Genomic DNA, 23805 nt, shown 5'->3' with positions numbered 1-23805 from the left:
AGTTGTAGCCCTTTGACTTTTCTTTTAATGGTGCAATAATCACTTCGTTTGGACATTTCTAAACTGAGATATGGTTCAATTATCGAACAGTGGTCAATCTGTGTGATAATTTCAATTTCCTTCTCTTTTGTTCCACTTTTGCTTTGGTTTCTCTAAGTGATCAAGACCATTGGAGACAAGACTCCTTGGGGCCATTGCCAATGAAGTTCTAATCTTCAATTGGTGACCACATCTACAATGGATAATGAGAAACTTTTTCCCAAATTCATAGTATTCATTACCATTATTTGAAGAAGAAGAGAAATTACTCATACCTACATAGTAGATGGAGAATGGGGCTCGAAATCATCGTTATTCTCTTATCATTTTCGTTCTTTGCTTACCGTTTGTGTTCTTTGCCTCACATTGGCAAAATAGGGCGAAGTAGCATCGAAAGTAATGGCCGATCAAGTGAAATATCGCAATTCCCAATTCAGACATAACATGGAATGATGATTTTGCCCATTCCAATTAAGAATAATAAGTAACTTAATTTATTCCGGTCACATTTGGCCGACAAATTGATCGACGTGACCAAAATTGATAAAAAAATGCATAGTCAATGTACAAAATTAACAGTTTTAAAAATTGTGAATAACAATTAACACTACTCCAATAGTTAGTGGACCAAAATGACAATTTACTCTAATGTAAAATTAAATTTTTAGTTATAAAACATAATGTAAATACAGGGGGTCACATTGTGTGAGACCGTCTCATGAATCATTATTCGTGAGACGGGTCGGGTCGGGTCGAAACAACATGCAAATGTCATACTTATATGCTCAAATATAATACTAATCAGGAATGCAATTTTTCTTACTTATAAGAGAAAAAGTATTAGATTTTTCATAATAAGTAATGTTGATAAGTGTCTCTTACTTATAAGAGAAAATATAATACTTTTGAGCAAAAATGTAGTACTTTTAAATCGAAATATAAAAGTATTGTATTTTCCCTTAAAAGTATTAAATTTACTTTTATAAGTAACAAAATTTTTATTCCTAATCAGTATTACATTTGAGCATATAAGTATGACATTTGTGCGTATAAGTATTACATTTTCATATTGACCCGACACGATCTGACTCGTCTCACGGTGAGACAATCTCACACAAATTTTTCTTAAATACAGGTGATAAACAAACCATCTCATAATCCCTATGGGGAACAAATATTGCTTACACGGTCGTTTTACACTCGAGTAATTAGTATCACGTAACACGAAATGGTTATCACATATTGTTGTCATTATTATAGGCAATTGTCCATATCTCTCAACTCCCAAGTGAAGGGTAAAAAACAAATAGGAAAAAAAAAACAAAGAGGAAAAAAAAAAAATCAAGAAAGAAACAAATTGACCATTGTTCGGCTTTCGGAATGCCCCGTTTGACTTGAACAACTGAGCAAGCTTCCGTTGTTTAACTTTGGTGTGTCGTTGTCTGAGTTCGTCGACGGGAGCTGAAGGCCGGTGCTGTATCGGTAAACCTAACGGAGTGATGGGACGTCTCTTTGGAACCACCATTTCTCTTCACTAGACCCTCCAATTATATAGATCTGCTTTCTAAGACCAGAGGAATTGCCCTAGCAGTGCTAGCTGAACAAGGTAAAATCCCTTCTCTCTAACCCCTCATTTTCATTTGCATATTATCAAGCCCGACTCAGATCTCGTGCATCTGTAGTATTTTCTCCGGCTCTGTAAAGAGCATTGTGCTATTTCTCCAACTTCTTGGCCAGCTTCTCAGGGATGCGCTGGTTTAGGGTATAAAGATACATCAAGGCTTTTGGCATGTATATACCCCCATTTTCACCTCATTTGGTTTTGTGGGGAGCTGGGAGCTGATGTGCATTGCCTATTTGCCTCCTAACGTTAACAAATGCTTTCCTACCAAACCGAATCGTTGTTAGTGTAGTACTAATTCGCCAGCTCCTTATTGCTTTGCTTTATATTTAGCATCGAGCTCCTTTTCCAGGCAATGGAGAGTTCTTCGTCAAATGGATATAGGTTTCGGAGAATTCCACGCCAGACCTTTGCGGCTGTTCTGAATTTAGACCCGCTGGTGAGTTTTAAGTTTCTCTCTTCCCCCCGCATTCTTTTTCAATCGGTTTTCCCCTTGTATGTTAATCCCTTGTATAGTGATATTTGACTATCTCATCGATGGACTTTGCATGTTTTATTTGGAGGGAAATTTGAGTAAAACTTGATAATCATTTTGGTGGGAAAATGTTATTGGGCTGCAGTCTGACTTGAAGAAGGATTTGAAATGCATTATCCATCAGAACCTAAGGAGTATAATCTGTATCTCTGAAATGTGCTAGCTGGGGATCTACTGTTTTAGTCTATAATGATTTTTGCAAGGATTTTTCATGAGCAATATTTCAAAGATTAATTGATTGGCTTGAATAAAATAGTATTCCTCTGTGATTGAGTAGAAAGCTATTCTGCGATGCATTGTTGGCTACTTCCAAATTCCAATAGGTTGCAAAGTTTCTGGTTAAAATGCATAATGTATAATAAGGTTCCTCTCCTGTAATTTATTGAATAGTTTCATCCTACACACCTGGCAAAAGAATAGGGGTCAAATTTAAGTTTTTGACCTGAATGTTGTGGAACAATCAACAATAGATAGAAAGTGACCTGGTAGAGTACCTTAGAGCTAAGTGAGTGAAAGATGTCAAATAGGTCTCTAATATATCATGCTTATATATCTCATAGTAATTAAGCATGGCCTTAGAGGCAGCATTGTGAATGACTGTCACTAGAAGAATTAGGAGTCAAATTTAAGAGTTTGTTTTGACCTGAATGTTGTGGAACAATCAACAATAGATAGAAAGTGACCTGGTAGAGTACCTGAGAGCTAAGTGAGTGAAAGATGTCAAATAGGTCTCCAATATATCATGTTTATATATCTCATAGTAATTAAGCATTGCCGTAGAGGCAGCATTGTGAATGACTGTCACCAATCTGTTTCATGATTCAGAAACCACTAGTCTAGAGTAACATGAAGGTTGTAGAATGTTTGTGATGCTGCTAAGAATAGATGCATTATTAATTGTCATCCTGCACTCTACTCCAGATATCAGTCTTATGTTGCTAACCTGATTGGATTTTTCTTTAGATTTCATCGAAATCAAGTAGGTGCACTTCTGCTTTTTTCTGGGTTGCTTCCCTATTTATGGGTAAAGACAAGTAGGATAAATTTATAGGTTGGTTCCCTATATTTTGTTTTGGCTTATTTGAAATGAGAGGAACAAATGAGTTTTTGAATGTCATCAATCCTCAGTCCTCAATCAAAATTGAAGTGCGTTTTTTTTGTTTTTTTTTGCATACTTTTTTCCTTTGAACTTAATGAGTGCCCTATTAATGCTCTTTCATTGATTGATTTGTTAGACGTGGTCAAACATGTATACTGTTTTTCATGCTGCTGTTTTCTTTTGCTTTATAATATGTCAATATTTGTATTTTGGCTGGGTGGTTGTGAGGTTACCTAATTGTTGTCTTCAATATTACCTCTCTACTTATAGAAAAAAAATGATACAATTTTTATCCTTATGCTTTACTGTAATCATTGTTGTTAAGGCATCGCCTAGGAGTCCAGTGCCTACCGAGCTCGCCTCGCCTTACAAAAAAAACCCCTACTAATACGTAGCTGGGAGCCTGAGACACTGACTCACCCCTCCCAACCTTGCCTTAGTGGTTGTTTACTTTGTTTTATGGCAGGTTATGGTTGAGAATGAAGATAACCCCAATTATGATCCATCAACGGATCCTAAAAGGAAGCCTAAATCTAAAGACCCATGCTGGAAATGCTAAATTATTGCATAATTTAGTACTTATTGTTGAGATTTGAGAATATGTTTATATGCTAAAATGCTAAACTATGAATTGATACACACACACACACACTCATTGCCTAGGAGACCACCTAATCTCCTAGGTGACTAGGCGGTCGGTGGCACCTTGCCTTGAAAGTCCGCCTTAACAACAATGACTGTAATATCTTTTTAATTTCAATTTTTACTTTTTCTTTGATAGGTAATTTTCTTTTCTTAACTGATCTTTTTCATCATGAATGCAGCTTGATGAAAAGTTGGAGCAGTGGCCCCATTTAAATGAACTTGTTCAATGCTATAGAACTGATTGGGTAAAAGATGATAGTAAGTATGGTCATTATGAGAGCATTGGCCCTACTTCATTTCAGAGTCAGATATTTGAAGGTCCTGATACAGATATTGAAACAGGTAGGATGAACAAAACTGGTGGTGGCTAGGGTGCCTTCATCTAAATTTTGTGTTAAGTGGATGTATGGTCTGTTAAGTGGAACCTTTACACGAAACTCATAGAAAACAAGTACATAACTTGCTGAGGAAAGTTAGTGTATCTTCTTCAGCATCTGGGGATTGGCCTTTTCAATTTCTCATGAAGTAGAGTCTGATTTCCTGGGAAAACTGCTTGCTAGCCTCTTGATAGATATCTCATGCTACCAAAAGTTTTATTTAAGTGGACTTTGCATCTAACTTATTTTTTATTTGCTGATGTATCTGAATACAACATACCTAAAGGATTCTCAGTGTGCAGTAATGCTATGTGCATTTTTTTTTAAAATTAATTTTTTATGCAACCCTACCAGTTCTTAAGTTTTAGAGTGTTTGCAGAGATGCATCTTGGCAATGCAAGGCAAACTAAGATTGATGATTCTTTTGAGGGAGAAAACCCAAGTACATCAGGGGCACAGTTGACTGAGGCTAGCTTGTCTGATTTGTCAAATGCCAAAGTCTCTAAGGTTGTTCCTTACATATATCACAAGTATATTCATAGATGTAATACACTTTTATGTCTTTCTAACTGTCTAAATAATTTACTTGCAGCATTTTGGTGAATCTCCTTTGCCTGCTTATGAACCAGTTTTTGACTGGGAAAATGAAAGGTCAATGATTTTTGGGCAGAGGATTCCAGAAGCTCATATGTCCCAATACACTAGGTTTTACAATTAGTTTTCAACTTTCATTTGTCTTCATTTCTCTTGCTTTGAAGTTTCTTATTTGGCATGTTTTTGTAATTGTAGTGGACTAAAGATTGCTGTCAGGGTTCTATCCTTGTCCTTCCAAGCAGGATTAGCTGGTGGGTCTGTAATTTTGATTGTGAATACCATTATTAGTTTGTTTTCTACATTTCATCATTGTTTATTTATTTTTTGCACTTTCAAGCAACCACCATTTCTTTCTCTGAGTTTCTGAAGTTTTCTTGTAGAGCCGTTTTATGGGACAATTTGTTTATATAATAGGGAGAGAAGAGAAAAACTTTCCGAAGATTTTCTTTTCCGAATATTGCCAGCTGAAATGCAGGATGTAAGCTTGCCAAAGTTTTATATATAATACATGTACATACTACATGCTAGCGGACAAACACACACATATACTGTTTTGCATGATTTTTAAAATCTAATATTTATTTCTAATGGGTCTTACAGTGCAAGCTGACTATTATTCTGTTCCTTGTGATGTCATTACCAGGCAAGCACTTCTTATGAACGACGTGCTGTTTTTCATCTAGATGCCCCATCAGCATCAGTTTGTCTGTTAATCCAACTGGAAAAACCTGCCACTGAAGAAGGCGGGGTGACCCCCTCTGTATATTCACGAAAAGAATCAGTAAGCATTGTCCCTTAAAAAAAAATCTAAATATCTAATCAAGAAATTGCTTTTGTCTTTGTTGAAGATAAACATAAAATATTGTATATCCTCACTAATAACTTAAGCTTATAATTGAAATATAATACATCGTTCAATATGATGTCAAAGAGTAGGTAAAATGTCTTGGGTTTGAATCTGAAGTGCTACATTCCATCAAAATGTATTTGGCTCATACTAAAAAATAGTTGTGTGTGTGTGTGGGGGGGGGGGGGGNGGGGGGGGGGGGGTGCTTCGAGGATCACTAAAAGCTTATTGCATTAGTTCACTTACCTGCTGTTTGACATGTCTATTAAGTGTTGTCATCCCATGTTGAGAAGTTGTGGGTGAAGAAATGGACAGAGATGATGATACTTTATCATCTTACTATTAGACAATGTGCCTTGCAATCTTGTGTATCATTGATCATTGAAATTAATCAGGTTCTGCAGCTTTGTTGTGATAAATAATAATAATATGCAGAATTACTGATGCAAGAAAAGTTCCTTTCTTAATATTTTTTATTATCTGAAAATATATCTAAAGCTTCTTTGAGGAGTACTTTATTTGGCAAACTATTATAATGAAGGTATTGAAGGAGTCAGGAAATTTTTGTTGGGGTTTCTGGGTGTGATATTCTACTGTAATTCTGTGTGCTTGGCTTTTGGTTCACTTGTGGCATTAATGCTTTATGCAATTATGCCCTATGCCTATTTGATGATAAGATCTTGATCACTTTACGAGCTCTGAACTAATTTCTACCTAAACAGGTTCATCTGACTGAGAGAGAGAAACAGAAATTACAAGTATGGTCTCGCATCATGCCTTACAGAGAGTCTTTTGCCTGGGCCATCATCCCACTATTTGATAGTGGACTTAGTGCTGCTGTCGGTGGGTCTAATTCCCCTAGCAGTCCCCTTTCAACAAGCATTTCTGGTTCTAGTTATCAAGAGGGTGGTGTGGAGCCAATTGCTAAGATCACATCAGATGGAAAGCTTGGATATTCAAGTGGAAACTCTATTGTTGTTGAAGTGTCTAATTTAAATAAAGTTAAAGAAGGCTACACAGAGGATTCACTGCAGGTTAACTCAATATGCTTCATTTATTATCTCGTGCTCTCTCTTCTACTTGTCCACACATTTAAAAAGTACTTGGTGTTGCCCGTAAGGGCAGCTCAAGTGGTAAGAGAGTTACACCTGCAGCCGAGAGGTCGTGGGTTCGAACCTCAAGCCCTTGGGTTTGAGCCGGTCAGCTATGGGTGGGTAACTTGGGCTGGTTTACCTCCTTGTGGTCCTTGCAAGGGTTTACTCACTACTCACACAGTCAGGAGTGGGGTTTACCTCGTTAATCCAAAAAAAAAAAGTACTTGGTGTCTTAATAGTGTCATTTAGAAGGTAAGGCTTGTTGAGTGGAAACAGTCAAAGGCTTTAGTGTTTCTAGTCTAGAGGATATAAGGAGGAAAAACAATTCTTCTTTAATGGTGAACTGGGTGGCGATAGAGAGACTTGGAAGTCAGGGAAACATGACGATTGACATGGAAACTATGGATGTGTTGAGTAACTGGAGAGCTTTTCAGTTTTCTTGAAAAATGGAAACCAGAGTTTTCTGCTAAAATAAACTGTTTCCCAATACAGAAAATTGGAGAGTTCTCCATTTTTTTAAACTTAACAAACAACTTATTCGAAAACACTTTTACTTTTTTCAAAATTCTCCAAATACTACAACACACATAACTCATCATCACCATTACCATTACTTAAATGAACTTCTACTCCCCATCTTCACCTACCTGCCTGTCACCACGCCCACCACACGCCCACAACTGCCTTTATTACAATCATCACTTCCTTCCACCCACCATCGCATGCATACCTACTACCACCCACCTATTAATGTACCCTAAACCTAACTGCCTATACGGCTATACCATGCACACTACCGCCACCACTACCTTCATTATTATCATCGCTTACTTTACCCCACCACTATTTGTCTATCTTCACCCCCACTTGATAAAATGTCACTAATATTTATATATGAAAAAAATTGGAGCTTGAATGATTTCGTATTTTATAAATTGAAAAATAATTGAAATTGATCACATTTTCTAGTCTTTTGATGAAAAATAGAAACTTTGCAAAATTTTGGAAAACTGGAGATGAAAAGTAGAAAACATTTTCTTTTTGCTAAAGAGGCCCTATGGTTCTTGAAGAGAAATGCATTCTAGATTTCTAGCTCAAAGGAAAAAAAGAAAAAAATAATATAGAACCACACGTCCACACATATTCACTTTCTCAGAGGACTTTTTGACCTTAAACTGTATTTTTGCTTCTTTATCTATAGAAACCTTAGGTTCCTATTACTATTAGTATTACATGCGTTTTTTCTATTTCTTGTCATGAAGCCCATATACTTATGTGTATTTTGTATTTTTCTTCTACTTATTTGCTCCTCCATTAAAGATTCCAACTAATAATTCACTCCTTTTTTGAAAATATTTTGCTCAAATGCTGCAGGATCCTAAGCGAAAGGTTCACAAACCAGTTAAAGGTGTGCTGAAACTGGAAATTGAAAAACTGCAAACTAATTCTGTTGATTTTGAACACATGGAAAGTGGGAGTGTGACCTTTGATTCTGTTGAAAATGGACCTCTAAATGCCTTTTCTAAGTCAAATTCCTTTGAGAGGAAGGAGCTAACTAGAAATGGATCAGTTGGCAATGAAAATCCAGATGTTGCCTCTGCTGATGTAAGTTTTTTATATTGCTTCTTCTGAAAGCATTTACAAGCACAGACGGCACAGTTATTACAAGATGTTTTTTCAGAAAGGGCACTCAACTGACTAATTATATAGGCAATCTCATTAGAAAGTTCTATAATTTGTTTTTAATATTAAAGTTTTGTTTGGAATTTTATTAGTGTATAAAATTAACTATTTGAATTTACAGTTTGAAGCTTTTGACTTTCGCACTACAACAAGGAATGAACCGTTCTTGCAGCTTTTTCACTGCCTCTATGTCTATCCCTTGACTGTAAGCATGAGTAGGAAAAGGAATATGTTTATACGGATTGAACTCAAAAAGGATGATGCGGATATTTCTCATCCACCTCTTGAGGTTTGTGTATATGACAATACTTTCAAGGCAGATTTCCTTCTGGACTGTATATATCTTGGTTTTGAAGTAATTTAACAGTTTTCTTCATGGACTGAGCCCTGAGGTGTAGTTGAGTTTTGAGTTAATAATATTGTCACAGGCAATGCATCCTAGGGCGCCAGGTGCATCACTTCAGAAGTGGGCTCATACGCAGGTTGCTGTTGGAACTAGGGTTGCCAGCTACCATGATGAAATTAAAGTTTCTCTGCCTGCTATTTGGACACCAATGCATCACCTTTTGTTTACATTTTATCATGTTGACCTTCAAACAAAGCTTGAAGCTCCAAAGCCAGTGAGTAGTTTTTAGAATTTCAAGGAGAATGTGATCCTACCATGCCTTGCAATTATACTTTTTCTAGGTTTAAATTCTCTAATCTAGTTTGTCAATCACTCAATCCATATTGCCAGATCAGGCCTAGCATCAATAAAAGCTTCCATGTCCCTCAAAAAACAATTATATGTTTAATTCTCTGTAATGTGCAATTTATTGTTTTTTAAAATTCATTTTTGCAGGTAGTAGTTGGATATGCATCACTTCCACTATCCACTCATGCTCAGTAAGTTTCTTTTCTTCAGGTTCTGTTTTTGATCTTTGACTATATCATGCTTTATCTCCCTATTCTTCATAGAATATAGCGAGCTTGAATTAAATGTAGTAAACCTCTTTCTTAAAAGAATTTAGTAATTGTGTTGCTGCTTAACTTTGTTCCTTCTGATGATTCCCATTTTTTATGCAAGTTTTCTCTAATATACTTGACTAATGTACTATAGTACTGGTTCAAGTTAAGAACTTTTTCAAAGAAAGCATGCATTATTGCTCAAATCTCCCTTTTTAATTCCCATTTCTTCTTTTCAACTGGTGCTTGGTGTTAGGGTCGAGTAACTTGTGTAGCTTTGGAAATCAACTCAGATTTGATTGGCATGTCTTTCTGTTGTTTCTAACCAAGTAGCAGTAGAATCCCCCTGTTTCTTAACCTCATTGGACTTAAATATAGCTTTGAAGAAAGTTTTCCTATCTAAAACCATTCTCACTTACTCTCTCTAGCAGTATTATTGCGAAATCCTATACCTTGTAATTCTATCTAAGGATTTTATTAAATGGCTAACATATGTTATTGTTATTGCCATAAAGCTTGTATATGATACTTCAAGCAAAAAATTATATATGCTTATCTGTGAGAGCTTCCTCTTTTTTTTGGAAGTTCTTTTTCTCTGGGAATAGTTGAGTTCTTCATTTATAAGAGAAAGTGCCTTAAGCACCTTCATAGTGAATCACTCAATGTTCTGAGGAATTACTGGCTATTTTCATTTTTTTTAAAAGATTTTTTTTATTTTTTTTTTATTTTTCCAATGTGTCATTGTTCCTCACTCAACTGTAGAGGAAAATGAGGTTATAGATTCCATAGATACAAGTTAATGGCATAATAGTTTTACTTTAAAAATTTGCATAATAGTTGCAAAGTTACTATAGCATTTCTATTCTGCCGTATGCTTTTTAGCTCTTCTGTTTGTCTCTAACTAATATAAATTTTGACAATTTAAACTCATACTCTAATTCGTATCTTTAAAGACAAGTTTTATGACTTTGTGTTCCTTAATTCAGGCTCAAATCTGAGATCTCCTTACCGGTTATGAAGGAGTTAGTTCCTCATTATCTCCAAGACAGTGGCAAGGTGTGTCTTCAGTAGTTTGTTGGGTTCCTTCTTTTCCCCTGCAAGTCTTTGGACTGCTGTCCAGCATATTTAATTAGACTTACTCTTCATTTTTTTTTTCTCTCCCCTCATTTCCCTCATCAACTTTGATGAACTTCTGCTTTAGGGCACCAGGGTTCATGATATTATATGCATTTCTTATGACTGTCTCACTTTTATTTTCTATTCTAACACCCCAAAAAGTTATCATAAGTAGGCTGCAAATTCATTGTAGTCATGTAAACTCTTCTTTTATGTCCCAATTCTGTTGGATTTTTTGCATCTGTTTAGGTGTCCTCATTACAGTTGCTACTGTAAGAATCATTTTGTTCTATTTTTTCTTGCTGACTTGTATATCAATTCATCTTTGCTCCTGAGTCCTGAATCCTTTCTCAGGAGAGGTTTGTTCTTGCTAACTTGTCTATCAATTCATCTTTGCTTCTGAATTCTTTCTCAGGAGAGGTTGGATTACATAGAGGATGGCAAGAGTATTTTCAAGCTCCGCTTACGACTATGTTCCTCTTTATACCCTATCAGTGAGCGAATTAGGGATCTTTTCCTTGAATATGACAGGCACACTCTTCGAACAAGTCCACCGTGGGGATCTGAGCTTCTTGAGGTACATGTTTATTTACTTGGACACAGACATATGCTTGTCTGTAGCTGTACCCAAATTTATGGATAATACTACACACCCAGGCATGTCCGTAGATACATGGGGCTCACCAGATGCACTACACTCACTATTCACATGCGAGCATTTGGAGTTCTCAAGTTAAGCTCTAATGATCATGAAATGAATAATAGTTTTTTCTCATTTCTTCTTCATTCTAAGGAGTTGTTGAACACTTGAACTGAATAATAATGTTTAAGTGGTAGATTGAGGAAGTGAATAAAGTGTTTTGACAGTTGTGAAGAATTCAGAACTGTCCTAAAATCTTCTTAAAACAGTGTCTTGTTGATATTAGGTATATAAAGGAGTTGAATTATAACCTGAACACTAATAAAGCTACTTTCTATCAAAAGATAAATAACTATGGAGCTATCATCCATGTGCAGTTGGTATATCCGTATATGGTTGTTATCTTGTCCAACTTGCACATAACAAATGAAAAGACTTGCTATAGACGAATGGAGTCAATGGACATACTGTTCTTTTACAGATTTGAAAAGGCTGTAATAATATCCAAAAACTCCGCTTACCTCTTTAACCATCTTTCTTAGTATAATCAGAATGAGGCATCCACAGACGATCTTATGCACTTGAGATACTTTGTCTACAATTATAATTATAATTATAATTATAATTATAGTTTATAGAGTTCTCAGAATTAGTTTAGACTGTATGGTAAAACTAAATAACTAAAAAAACGTTTTAACAAATAGAATCATGATATTATTGTTCTAATCTAGAAACCATGAGAAGGCTACATGCTACACTTCATAACTTTAGAATGTAGTCAATATACACATCCTTAGCTAAATATTAGTTAAAAATTCGATTAGATTTTCAGTTCTGATATATAGTCTATTCATATTATTTTGATTTATGGACTTGAATAAATTATAGAGTTCTCAGAATTAGTTTAGACTGCATGGTAAAACTAAATAACTAAAAAAATGTTTTAATTAATAGAATCATGATATTATTGTTCTAATCTAGAAACCATGGGAAGGTTACATGCTATAGTCAATATACACATCCTTAGCTAAATATTAGCTAAAAATTTGTTTAGATTTGTATATAGTCTATTCATATTATTTTGATTTATGGACTTGAATAAAGGGGCCAGTGGTTCTTTGGGAACCTAAGAGTTACTACTGTAGTCCATTCTTCTCATGGCTTCTCTTTCTATCAGTATTTTTTCTACGTTGAATTTTCTGAAATTTAAGTTGAGGGGCATAGTTAGAATTTGGTGTTATTTAGTTTCTGTCTATGTTACCTTCCTTTATAAACACACTGACAGATGTAAGTGCTTAAACTTTATATTTTCCCAATGCACTTGAATGAATTTTTGTTGTAGTGTATCTGCTGAGTTGTGGAAGAACTAAATAAGAGTATTATTTCTTAAGTTAATAATTAGTATTTACTGGCTTCTCTGCCCAACTTTATGATGAGAAATTAAAATTCTGTAATTCTGTTGCAGGCCATTAACAGTTTGAAGAATGTTGATTCTACAGCTTTGCTTCAATTTCTGTATCCAATTTTAAATATGCTTCTTCATCTCATAAGCAATGGTGGAGAAACCCTTCAGGTTTGCTAACAGAATTTGCTAGTAATTATCTAAATGATTATCTTTGTAAAATAGCTGGCTTCTTTAATTCTTTTATTTTCTTTCTCTTCTTCCTTCATTATTTATAAACTGTTCAGATCCATAATACATTTCTTAAAATCTAAGTCTTAATTTTTTTTTTTATTGCATTTACTTCTTAAGGTTGCAGCCTTCAGAGCCATGGTTAACATTTTAACAAGGTACACTTGTCAATATTTGTAGGACTATTGTTTTCTTTGTGAGTATGGTTAAGAGGAATTGAGATATCACTAGGTGCATCTTGCATATGTGCTTTTGGAGTTCTGGATTTGCATCATATCTTGTTGGGCTTTTATTTTTAAGTAGGGCTAGTTTTCTATGCCTAATACTTGGGCAGTATTTTTTAGGGTGCAGCAAGAGTCAGTTGATGAAGCTGAAAGAAATGTTTTCCTAGTGAACTACGTAGACTATGCTTTTGACGATTTTGATGATCGCCAACCACCAGTTTATCCCGGTCTGTCAACAGTCTGGGGAAGTTTGGCTCGGAGTAAGGTAAGTTTCTTATGCTGTAGCCTGTAGGTTTCTCTTTTGCAAGATATTTTGCATTCATAATAATTCACGTGGATGATTAGCTTTTTGGAGTTCTTGTCAATAAAATATATCAAAGGAAGATGTTGGATAACTTAAAGATATGTAGATTTCTTGTTTACACATGCTGTGAGCTCAAGGGTCATTGGTTTCTTTGAAGAATCATAGTTTCTAAATTGACACATGGCTAAATATGCTGAGTTTCTTCTGTTACCTTTCAAGCGTATGAATACAAGGGCTATTGAAAGCTTTCTATGAGTAGTCAAGTAACAAGTTTTCAATCTATCTTATTTCTTGTTCTACTCTTATCTCTTGCTTAATACATTGACCTTCTGCCTTAGCAGTGGGTCATTGATATTTTCCGTGCTCCATACCTCTCAACTCATTGTTTCTTAACAGAAGAAAAAAACTACTTCGTAAATTGCTATGATGTCATTTACATTTGTTTAATAGTTATGCTTTCAGAGTAGTAAAGCAGATACATATCCACATTTAGACTTAGTCACCTAGATGAATTAATTATGTTTTTTGTTCACTAAGAGATAGCTTGCTACGTAAGTGAAGTTTGGTAGATGAGAAATTCAAGTAATGGTATTGCAAGCTGAAATAGACCTTGAAAGTATTGAAGCACTGAATATTTAAAAAATCACCTCAACCAAATGTTAACATCACATCTTTTAATCCTTGAGAGTTCTCACTTTGTTGCCGAATGCTCTTATGAATTTAAACCTCATAAATTGCATTCTAGGCAAAAGGCTATCGTGTTGGACCTGTATATGATGATGTCTTGGCAATGGCTTGGTTTTTTCTGGAGTTAATTGTCAAGTCAATGGCTTTGGAACAGGCTCGATTATTCTATCACAATATTCCATCAGGTATGTTCTCACTGTGACTGAACACTGTGTGTATCTGCCTTGGCTCTCTTTGTTTGGAGTGGTTTAACAATTCAATTAGTTTTGTCTCGACTCTTATGCATTTGCATTGTGTGAATGAAAAGATGATCTAATTGGATGTTTTGAAAACTTTCACTTATCGATTTCAATTTGAAAGATAAATTAGACCGGTGAAGCATGCTCCATTGCCTGAGATATTAACTTCCGTGGGTTCCAACTGTGAGTTAATGTCATCCTTGGTCTAGTTATGAAAAGTGAGAAAATTTCTTGCAAAGCAGTTTTCCCTTTTTTGCTCAAGGACTATTTTATCTGTGCTAGCCTCTGTTATAATTGAATTTATCCTGTGTTAAACAATAGAATAACAAAACTAAGTATTCGTATATATTTTCTGTGTGTAAATGTACAGGAGAGTAGAGCTATATATACTAGTTTAGAACTAACCCTAGCCACATGTTACTAACACTAAAACCTAGGGCTAAGAGTAAATATCTCAACTAACCCTTATATCTCTAACATCCTGTATTGCATTTTTAGCTCTCTTCTTTCACATTTTGATCACAGGTGAAGATGTGCCCCCAATGCAACTGAAAGAAGGCGTTTTTAGGTGTATTGTACAATTATATGATTGCCTTTTAACGGAAGTTCATGAACGTTGCAAGAAGGGTCTAAGCTTAGCCAAACAGTTAAACAGCAGCCTGGCTTTCTTTTGTTATGATCTCTTGTCAATCATTGAGCCTCGCCAAGTTTTTGAACTGGTATGCGTCATTCTTGGTTCTTCTGGGAATTGACTTTTTTCTTATAACATAGCTGTATTCTGCATCTCTGCTCCATCACATGTGGAAAAGTTCTGGTGCAGATGCAGATTAAAAATTTTCACATGGGATGCATATTGCAATTTCATGCTCATTTGAATTCACCAGCAGGATATTTCCCATTATTTTCATTATTGTTTAATTTATTGCTTACCTGGTAGCCAAGTCATTGCTAGATGGTCTCTTCTCACTATTAATGAATGACCATTTTGCTTTTCAAGTTTGTTCAAGAACTTAAGGTCCTAGGTTCGCTTCTTACTTTCCTCCTAAAAGTCTAGGCTTTGTTTTTAGGAGAAGCATTTTTCCTTCTTCCTCCATTCTTTCATCAACGCCAAACTCATTGTCCTATATATTTCTGTTCCATTTGATAGTCACTTTTTGTTTTGTTTTGCTTACCTACAATTAAAGGCATTTGGCTTGTCTCTTCCTCATCAGGTGTCCTTGTACCTTGATAAGTTCTCTGGGGTGTGTCAATCAGTGCTGCATGATTGCAAGCTAACATTTCTCCAGATATTATGCGATCATGATCTCTTTGTGGAAATGCCTGGAAGGGATCCTTCAGATAGGTAAATTTTCAAATTTGCTTTATCATCCTGTAAATTTTTTAATAGAATATTCACATTAGTCATTTTATGGATAAAATAATCTATTTAGTTATTTCATTTATTTATTTATCCTTTGATAAGTAAAGACATTAAATTAAGCAGGCACCAAGGATATCGCCCTGAATAGAATAATGGATACACAATGGCCTCCAAGCAAAACAAGACTATACAAGCTAAGCATATCTAGGAAGTCACTTAATGGTTTCCCATTAATCCAAAAGAATAATTATATACAACTTTATCTTTAAAGATGTTAAAAGTATATCATAGCCCATCAATGTTCTGTAATTTCTTTTATTCCAGATAAGCTGTATCACAAACATATAAGGATTAAATGCCACAATTGCAATGTAGCAGAGGGTGGTTTGTAGTTAGTTGATACTGCTACTATAGATTCCTTGACTATACAGTCTGTGAATCTATGTGGTCGTTACTTTTCCTTGGAAAATTAAATGCAAAATATGAAACCAATTTGACTTTTCCTTTTCAAAGTATTCTTTTAAAAATGAAAATTTGACCAGAAGATGTTGACTATTCTTTGTTGGATGGATAGCTAAAAATGCAAAATCATGCATTCATCACATGACAAAATCTATTGCTCTAGTTTACAGGTTCTTTGAAAAATCAACCACTTCTGTTCAAAAAAATAGAAATATGAAGTTATTTAAGTTTAAACTTTGGACCTTATAATTCGGATCTGTGTTAGAGTTTCAAACCAATGAGGTACTAAGTGTGACATCCTAATTATCATGGGACTGGTGACCTAATTCAGTCCAAATAGGATGGAAATTTTGAGTACTCCTCCATCAAAATTGTAAAGGATCAAATGATGTTTCTTGGAGCATATTGCTAATAGGAATCACAGCTCACAAAGTCAACCTTGAAATTTGCTGTTCTAATGAGGCTTTTTGTTTGTTGATATTAATTCTCTGAGACTGGCTTTGCTTTATGTGGTTCTGGTGCCTTCATAATCATAACCTATGATTTATAATTGTAGATATTCTTATGTGCTCATTACCAATTATCATTAACTGATCTTGAAAATTGCAGGAATTACCTATCATCTATCTTGATTCAAGAGATTTTCCTTACTTGGGATCATGAAGACTTATCAATGCGGGCAAAAGTGAGCAGTCTGCCATATGTTGATGTCATATTTGTTCTATTAATTCGATTGTCTCTTTGTTTTGTGCAAGCTAAATGTTAATGCAAAAGGGTGCAATTATATTGTCGAGTACAGACTCCTCACTCTGGGATTGCATTGCTTTCATGTATTTGCAGGCAGCTAGAATTTTAGTGGTCCTAATGTGTAAGCATGAGTTTGATGTCCGCTACCAAAAGCCAGAAGATAAGCTATACATTGCCCAGCTATATTTTCCACTTGTTGGCCAGGTGTGACCTCTTTGATAATTTCATACTCGAGTATTTCTGTATTCTATGTTAACTCCATGCCCTGTCTAACTTCCTTGAATTTTATGGTCTATGTTTTTTGAGCTATAAGATCTGGGTATTTTCTTCATTGTGTTCATGCAGGTTCTAGATGAGATGCCTGTATTCTACAATCTGGCCGCAATTGAAAAGCGTGAAGTCCTCGTCATTTTTCTGCAGATAGTACGCAACTTGGATGACTCATCACTTGTTAAAGCTTGGCAGCAAAGTATTGCTCGTACCAGATTGTTTTTCAAACTCTTGGAAGAATGTCTTATGCATTTTGAGGTTGATGCATACACACTTGCTGACAATTCTGTGAAGTTTTGCTTGATATTGACTTAATATTTGTGTTGCTTTCACTTGTCTTGGCTTATCATTTGTGGAATTTGTTTGCCTTCCAGTGTGCTGGTGCTGTATGGCAATCCAAATGTGATTTTAATTCTAAAAATTGTTTGATAATGCCTGATGGTTTATTATGAAAATCTATTGAGTTGGAGGTTTTGGAACATTGTGCAGTTGGACATGAGTGGGTTTGGTGTTCCTGATGAATCCTAAGGTTGTGAGATTCAATGTAGTGCCTTACTCTTATATACCTGCATGCTCTGTAAATTAATAATTGGAAATACTACACTACTTTTTTGCTAAAAGAATTAAGCTACAGTGAAGAGTGGGATAAAAGAAACTAGTTTTTGTTGTCAGGTGGAATATAATCAAAGTTTTAACAATTTTATTTTCAAGGCAATTAGTTTTTGCACATCCAACTACTGATGCATACTCCTGTGTCATTCTTCTGCTGTTATTGAGATAGAGAGAGATAGAGTAGAAATTAATTGGATTTGAGTTACTTTGGAAAGGAAGAGAGAGAGAAACTAAATTGTGAAGTTATTTAGGATAGAAAGAGATGGAGTAAAATTTACTTGGCTTAAATTTATTTAGAAAGTTTAGCTTGAGCCTTGAGGGCTTACTATGAATTTTGCACGTCATAGATTTGAATAGAGAAGTATAAACAATGTTGTTCACTGCAGCTAATTTTGAATTTTCTAGTTGAGTTAGTGGTATTCTGCTGTTGTTGGTGCCTGAGTTTCTTGATACGGGTGTTTCTGACATTTTCTTAACGTGATTGTGCAGCATAGAAAACCCACTGATGGCATACTTGTGGCCAGTAGCTCTCGTAGTGTGGTGGGGGAAGGCCCTGCATCACCAAAGTATTCTGATAGACTTTCACCTGCAATAAACCAGTACCTGTCTGACGCTGCACGACAAGAAGTCAGAGTATGATTCATTTTTATGACATAGAAACACTCATAATGCTGCTCTCTGCCTTTATTCCTTGTTATTTTTATTTTTTCAATTAGCACTAAGCATCTAGACTCTTTAAAATACAGCAGCAGGGAACACCTGAGAATGGTTATTTGTGGCAAAGGGTTAATTCACAGCTAAGTTCACCTAGTCAGCCATATTCTTTAAGAGAAGCACTTGCTCAAGCCCAGTCCTCTCGAATTGGGGCTTCAGCACAAGCATTAAGGGAATCTTTGCACCCAATATTAAGGCAAAAACTGGTAAGTCTTGAACTTAATGGTAGTATGGATATTAACATGCCTATGGCTGCATATATCTTTGCACATCTGTCAGTGTGTGTGCTATAGACAAGTATATGTGCTGTTACTGATGTAATTTCAACCAATTGTTTCTTTATCTATCTATCATTATCTGTTATACACTAGTTTCCATCTGCTAATAACTTCAATACTTTAGGAACTTTGGGAGGAGAATGTAAGTGCAGCTGTCAGCCTACAAGTGTTGGAAGTCACTGATAAATTTTCAAGGACTGCTGCTTCTCATAGCATTGCTACTGATTATGGAAAACTTGATTGTATCACATCCATATTTATGAATGTCTTCTCACGCAATCAACCACTCTCTTTCTGGAAAGCTCTCTTTCCAGTGTTCAACAGTGTTTTTGAACTCCATGGGGCTACTCTCATGGCAAGGGAAAATGACCGCTTCTTGAAGCAAATTGCTTTCCATCTACTACGGCTTGCTGTTTTCCGAAATGACAATATTAGGAAAAAGGCTGTTGTTGGGCTTCAGATACTTATTCGTGTAAGTGTTTTGAATTAAATTAACAATGTTTGAACTATTTCACTCTCCCATGATCCTTCAGTAAAAGGGCTCCCTTTTTTTTTTTCAGAGCTCCTTCTCTTGCTTTACACAAACAGCAAGATTGAGAGTCATGTTAACTATTACATTGTCAGAGTTGATGTCTGAAGTCCAAGTAACACAGATGAAGTCAGATGGAACGCTTGAAGAGAGCGGAGAGGCCCGTCGGCTTCGAAAATCACTGGAGGAGATGGCTGATGAATCTAAGAGCCTCAGCTTATTAGTGGAGTGTGGGCTTCCAGAAAATGCACTTGTTGCTTCTCCAGAAGGATTAGGAGAAAACCGGTGGTCCTGGTTGGAAGTGAAACATCTTTCTGACAGTCTTCTAATGGCTCTTGATGCTAGCCTGGAACATGCCCTTATGGTACATCATGACCTCCTTAATCACCTTAGTACTCAACATTGCTAATCTAGACATGAATATGGTTTGCTGGTTATATGCTCTCAAATTGTGTCCTCTTGCACTTGCCCCTTTCTTTCTACAGGCATCTGTAATGAATGTAGACAGATATGCAGCTGCTGAGAGTTTTTACAAACTAGCAATGGCATTTGCACCTGTGCCAGATCTTCACATAATGTGGTTACTGCATTTATGTGATGCACATCAGGAGATGCAGTCTTGGGCTGAAGCTGCACAATGTGCTGTTGCTGTTGCAGGTGTTGTGATGCAGGTAAAAAAGCTTGGCTTAGTAGTTTCTTTGATCCATTTCAAGCTTTCTTAAACTTCAATTTGTGGGTGGAAGGCCTCCAACTTTCACTTTACATTCTTTGACTATGATGTATTTCCCATACATTGTACTCTGGCAAACCAGAGATATCATCTATGCAAATGATGATGGATGAAGGTGATGCATCTGATGTCCACTGTCCACATATAGGATTTCCGACATCCTTATAACTCAATTTTCATTTAATTAATTCATGGAGTTATTACCTGGTTTTCAAAATCAAAGTCATGTTTTGGTTTGAGAAACTTAAGATAACATTTTCACATGATCAAGTCTAGTAGGGCTTCAATTTGAAATTTACAGAAAATAGACTGCTTCTTGTTGAAACTACATTGGCAATTAGGAGTCAAAGCATGATTACATATATATATATATGTTATGCAGTGATGCTGATTTGAATCTGGACAATTATCCCCAGGCCCTTGTGAGTAGGAATGATGGTGTGTGGAGCAAGGATCATGTGAGCTCATTACGCAAAATCTGCCCCATGGTTAGCAGTGAGATCACTTCTGAGGCCTCAGCTGCTGAAGTAGAAGGATATGGTGCTTCAAAACTAACTGTGGATTCTGCTGTCAAATATCTGCAGCTTGCAAATAAGCTTTTTTCTCAAGCTGAGCTCTACCATTTCTGTGCAAGCATTCTAGAACTTGTAATTCCAGTATATAAAAGCAGAAAGGCTTATGGACAGCTAGCAAAGTGCCACACTATGCTCACTAACATCTATGAGTCAATCCTAGAGCAGGAGTCAAGTCCTATACCTTTCACAGATGCAACATACTATAGAGTAGGATTTTATGGTGAAAAATTTGGGAAGCTGGATAAGAAAGAATATGTGTATAGAGAGCCTCGAGATGTAAGGTTGGGTGACATAATGGAGAAACTTAGCCATATATACGAGTCGAGAATGGATGGGACTACTTTGCATATAATACCCGACTCTAGACAAGTTAAAGCAGAGGAGTTGCAGGCTGGAGTGTGCTACTTGCAGATAACTGCAGTTGATCCAGTGATGGAAGATGAAGATCTTGGAAGCAGACGGGAAAGAATATTCTCACTTTCAACTGGAAGTGTTAGAGCTCGAGTTTTTGATCGCTTTTTGTTTGATACTCCATTCACTAAAAATGGAAAGACTCAAGGAGGGCTGGAAGATCAGTGGAAGCGGCGCACAGTTCTGCAAACTGAGGGATCTTTCCCTGCCCTCGTTAACCGGCTTTTGGTTATCAAATCAGAATCACTTGAGTTTTCCCCAGTTGAGAATGCAATTGGGATGATTGAAACGCGGACAGCTGCATTACGGAATGAACTTGAAGAGCCTCGCAGTTCGGAAGGTGACCAACTTCCCCGTCTGCAGAGCTTACAGAGGATACTCCAAGGCTCTGTTGCTGTTCAAGTGAGTTTGCATGTCCACAATGTACTTAGGATTTTCTTATTGACTATACAGTGATTTACTTTATGGGGATATTCCAATGCTTAATCATTTGCTTGCTGCATGTGTACAGGTGAACAGTGGAGTCCTTAGTGTTTGTACTGCATTTCTTTCTGGGGAGCCTGCAACGAGATTGCGCTCACAGGAGCTGCAGCAACTTATTGCTGCTCTTCTAGAATTCATGGCTGTATGCAAGCGAGCTATACGAGTTCACTTTCGGTTGATTGGTGAAGAAGATCAAGATTTTCACACACAGCTGGTCAATGGATTTCAGTCTCTCACTGCTGAGTTATCTCACTATATTCCCGCAATTCTTTCGGAACTCTAACTTCTTGTAGTAGTGTTGTTTTGTTTGCTTTTAAGTTTTCCTAATCCCTAACTACTAGTGTGTGGGTGTGTGTTCATATAATTTGTATTGCATTGGTTCAGCAATCAGTCTTCTTGTACTTATAATTAGGGGGCACCTGTTTATAATTAGTTGCTTTTTGTACTCCATTAGTATTTTTATTACCAAGTAATTATTATTCCTTTTTGAGCAATTTTACCATTAGACGGAGTATTATTTTGTTTTGTATGGGAAAAGGATGCTCCAAAAACTCATTCTTGTCCAAACACCCTAACCAAGTAAACCATAATCGGCAATAAATAATTCCTATGTTTTTCTTTCACCAAAATATTACTCCGTATTTTTAAAGGAGGATATGGGGTATTCCTCAATAGTGCCTTTCGCTTTTAGCCACACCCACATGCATATGCAGGCGTTTTTTTTTTTTAACCAAACAACTACATTAAACTTAAGCCGCAATATCCAACCCAATAACATCAGAAAGAAAGGGGTGAGGGCCGAGGAGAACCAGGTCCTACAATCACATCAGAAAGAAAGGAAGGGGCGAGGAGAGCCAAGCCTTACAATCAGCTATGAATACAACTTCCCTTGCAAGTGGATTCTTCTTCACAGAGATACAAAGAAAGCAGCAGTAGAATGATGCATAACATGTCTGTCACACAATAATGTATTTTAATAAATTCAAACAAGCCTGTACCATTTCTTTCAATTGCTCATAGGAGCCTGCCTGCCTGCCTAATCTTGGCTGATGCCTTCATTTTTCTAAATTGCCCTTCTAATCTTTTCAATATTGTGCAAGCTCACTATATCACTTTCACATGTTGCTTGGCCAACAACATAAGCAGTAAAGGTCTAACATCTGAAGAATGCCCAAAGGTAGTAGTCCAACAAAAGCTGAAACATATGTGCTTAAATGCATTCACTTGTGCTATTTTTTGGCCAGGCCACGAGGTATTCACTTGTGCTATTGATAACCTTCCACTTCTCAAACTCGGCAGATTTTAACATGAATGAACTAGCATTGCGATGCCCACCACCACCAAATTCCTAACAAAAATCACCATTATGATTTAGAATTATGATTATTGTTATGAACATGGACTCTGAATTATCTATAATCTACTCCGATTTCTTATAAATCATTGGCTTAAATAAGCTAAAACATGTTGTGAAATCGAAAATCCATAATCTTTGCTGCTACAACGTTGATCATGTAACCCATGATCCCAATAATCTGATTAAATAAGCTTAGCTTATAAACAGGAAAAGTTTCTCCTTAAGAGAAAATAAAAGGGCATACTGATCCAAAAAAAATTAAGCCAAACCTGAGAAATGGGAGTTGTATCCTCAATGTCAACACTCCTTAGGCTGATTTTCAACACTTGGTCATTTTCAAGCTCAGGTACCTTGTATACAACAGCTCCAATCCTCCTGCCACATATCCAACCAAGATTCTGCTTAAGCACTACTATAGTATCATTTGCCGAATATAATAAGATAATGCAAATACTGCTTGACACTAGAGTAGTCTAATTATCTCTTGCATATATCATCGGAGTCTCTGGCACTCTGCTAAGCTAAGTGTAACGAGCGGGGCACTTTGCTACACATTTTGAGGTTTGCTACATCTTTCTGGACTTTTCTAGCACTTGTACATAGCATTTCATACTTGGTAGAATATTCTACAAACATATACATAACACTAGGGGTAGTAGAGATATATAAAATATTCTAGAACATTAGGGAACCCTTTGTTTGTGTAGAGAATTAGGGAAAGTTCTAGAACTAGATTATTAGCCATTAGATCAAGTAAATCTCTACGGTCTATTGAGGAGGTAGAATGACTATAAATACTCCTCATGGGGCTCATTTATAACCATGTAATACAAGTTCGTTACAAAGCCTTCAAGTGCTTTCTTTATGAAGAAGATTCATAACTATATGCTTGTGTTTCATTCTACGTTGTAATTCTATAATTAAAACCAAAAAAAAAAAAAAAAAAAAAAAAAAA

The 23805-nt window shown here is 36.0% G+C and overlaps 3 protein-coding genes across 6 annotated transcripts in view; 1 reads left to right on the top strand and 2 right to left on the bottom strand.

Annotated features, from left to right (window-relative positions):
• The window catches only part of LOC116031004 (putative pre-16S rRNA nuclease), a 518904-nt gene that overhangs the window by 151398 nt on the left and 343701 nt on the right, over nucleotides 1–23805 (bottom strand). The window lies entirely within an intron of this gene.
• Nucleotides 1384–21987, top strand: LOC116030969 (guanine nucleotide exchange factor SPIKE 1). Of its 3 annotated transcripts, none has more exons than XM_031273376.1 (31): nucleotides 1384–1645; nucleotides 1994–2099; nucleotides 4119–4281; nucleotides 4696–4823; nucleotides 4909–5021; nucleotides 5106–5161; nucleotides 5291–5388; nucleotides 5554–5691; nucleotides 6480–6791; nucleotides 8226–8456; nucleotides 8656–8823; nucleotides 8963–9154; nucleotides 9376–9419; nucleotides 10466–10535; nucleotides 11011–11172; nucleotides 12701–12808; nucleotides 12989–13026; nucleotides 13213–13357; nucleotides 14142–14268; nucleotides 14848–15041; nucleotides 15534–15664; nucleotides 16754–16829; nucleotides 16985–17095; nucleotides 17237–17419; nucleotides 18263–18406; nucleotides 18523–18693; nucleotides 18890–19237; nucleotides 19326–19658; nucleotides 19780–19965; nucleotides 20441–21412; nucleotides 21522–21987. In XM_031273376.1, the coding sequence occupies exons 2-31, from the start codon at nucleotides 2016–2018 to the stop codon at nucleotides 21774–21776; spliced, it is 5481 nt and encodes a 1826-aa protein (XP_031129236.1). In that variant the 5' UTR covers nucleotides 1384–1645; nucleotides 1994–2015; the 3' UTR covers nucleotides 21777–21987. The 3 variants fall into 3 exon arrangements, with proteins under 3 accessions (XP_031129236.1, XP_031129234.1, XP_031129235.1); XM_031273374.1 differs by having other exon boundaries at nucleotides 18520–18693; XM_031273375.1 differs by having other exon boundaries at nucleotides 1385–1645; nucleotides 2013–2099; nucleotides 18520–18693.
• The window catches only part of LOC116030997, a 4650-nt gene continuing 3115 nt past the window's right edge, over nucleotides 22271–23805 (bottom strand). The window contains exons 6-7 of the mRNA XM_031273419.1: nucleotides 23120–23225; nucleotides 22271–22841 (exon numbers count right to left, since the gene is read on the bottom strand). Coding sequence (XP_031129279.1) covers nucleotides 22704–22841; nucleotides 23120–23225 — 244 coding nt within the window. The 3' untranslated portion in view covers nucleotides 22271–22703. The remainder of the gene's footprint in view (nucleotides 22842–23119; nucleotides 23226–23805) is intronic.

Source organism: Ipomoea triloba, chromosome 9 (genome assembly GCF_003576645.1).
Source record: "Ipomoea triloba cultivar NCNSP0323 chromosome 9, ASM357664v1".
Lineage (NCBI taxonomy): Eukaryota > Viridiplantae > Streptophyta > Magnoliopsida > Solanales > Convolvulaceae > Ipomoea > Ipomoea triloba.
The sequence above is the reverse complement of the archived record's forward strand: the minus strand, read 5'-3'. Positions and strand labels throughout refer to the sequence as shown.

Excerpts from the sequence above, each read along its gene's own strand:
- LOC116030969 (XM_031273374.1), top strand. The coding sequence starts at position 2,016 with ATGGAGAGTTCTTCGTCAAATGGATATAGGTTTCGGAGAATTCCACGC. Across the intron at positions 4,824-4,908 it reads CAAATGCCAAAGTCTCTAAG|CATTTTGGTGAATCTCCTTT; the intron begins GTTGTTCCTTAC and ends ATTTACTTGCAG. Across the intron at positions 5,389-5,553 it reads TGCCAGCTGAAATGCAGGAT|GCAAGCACTTCTTATGAACG; the intron begins GTAAGCTTGCCA and ends TGTCATTACCAG.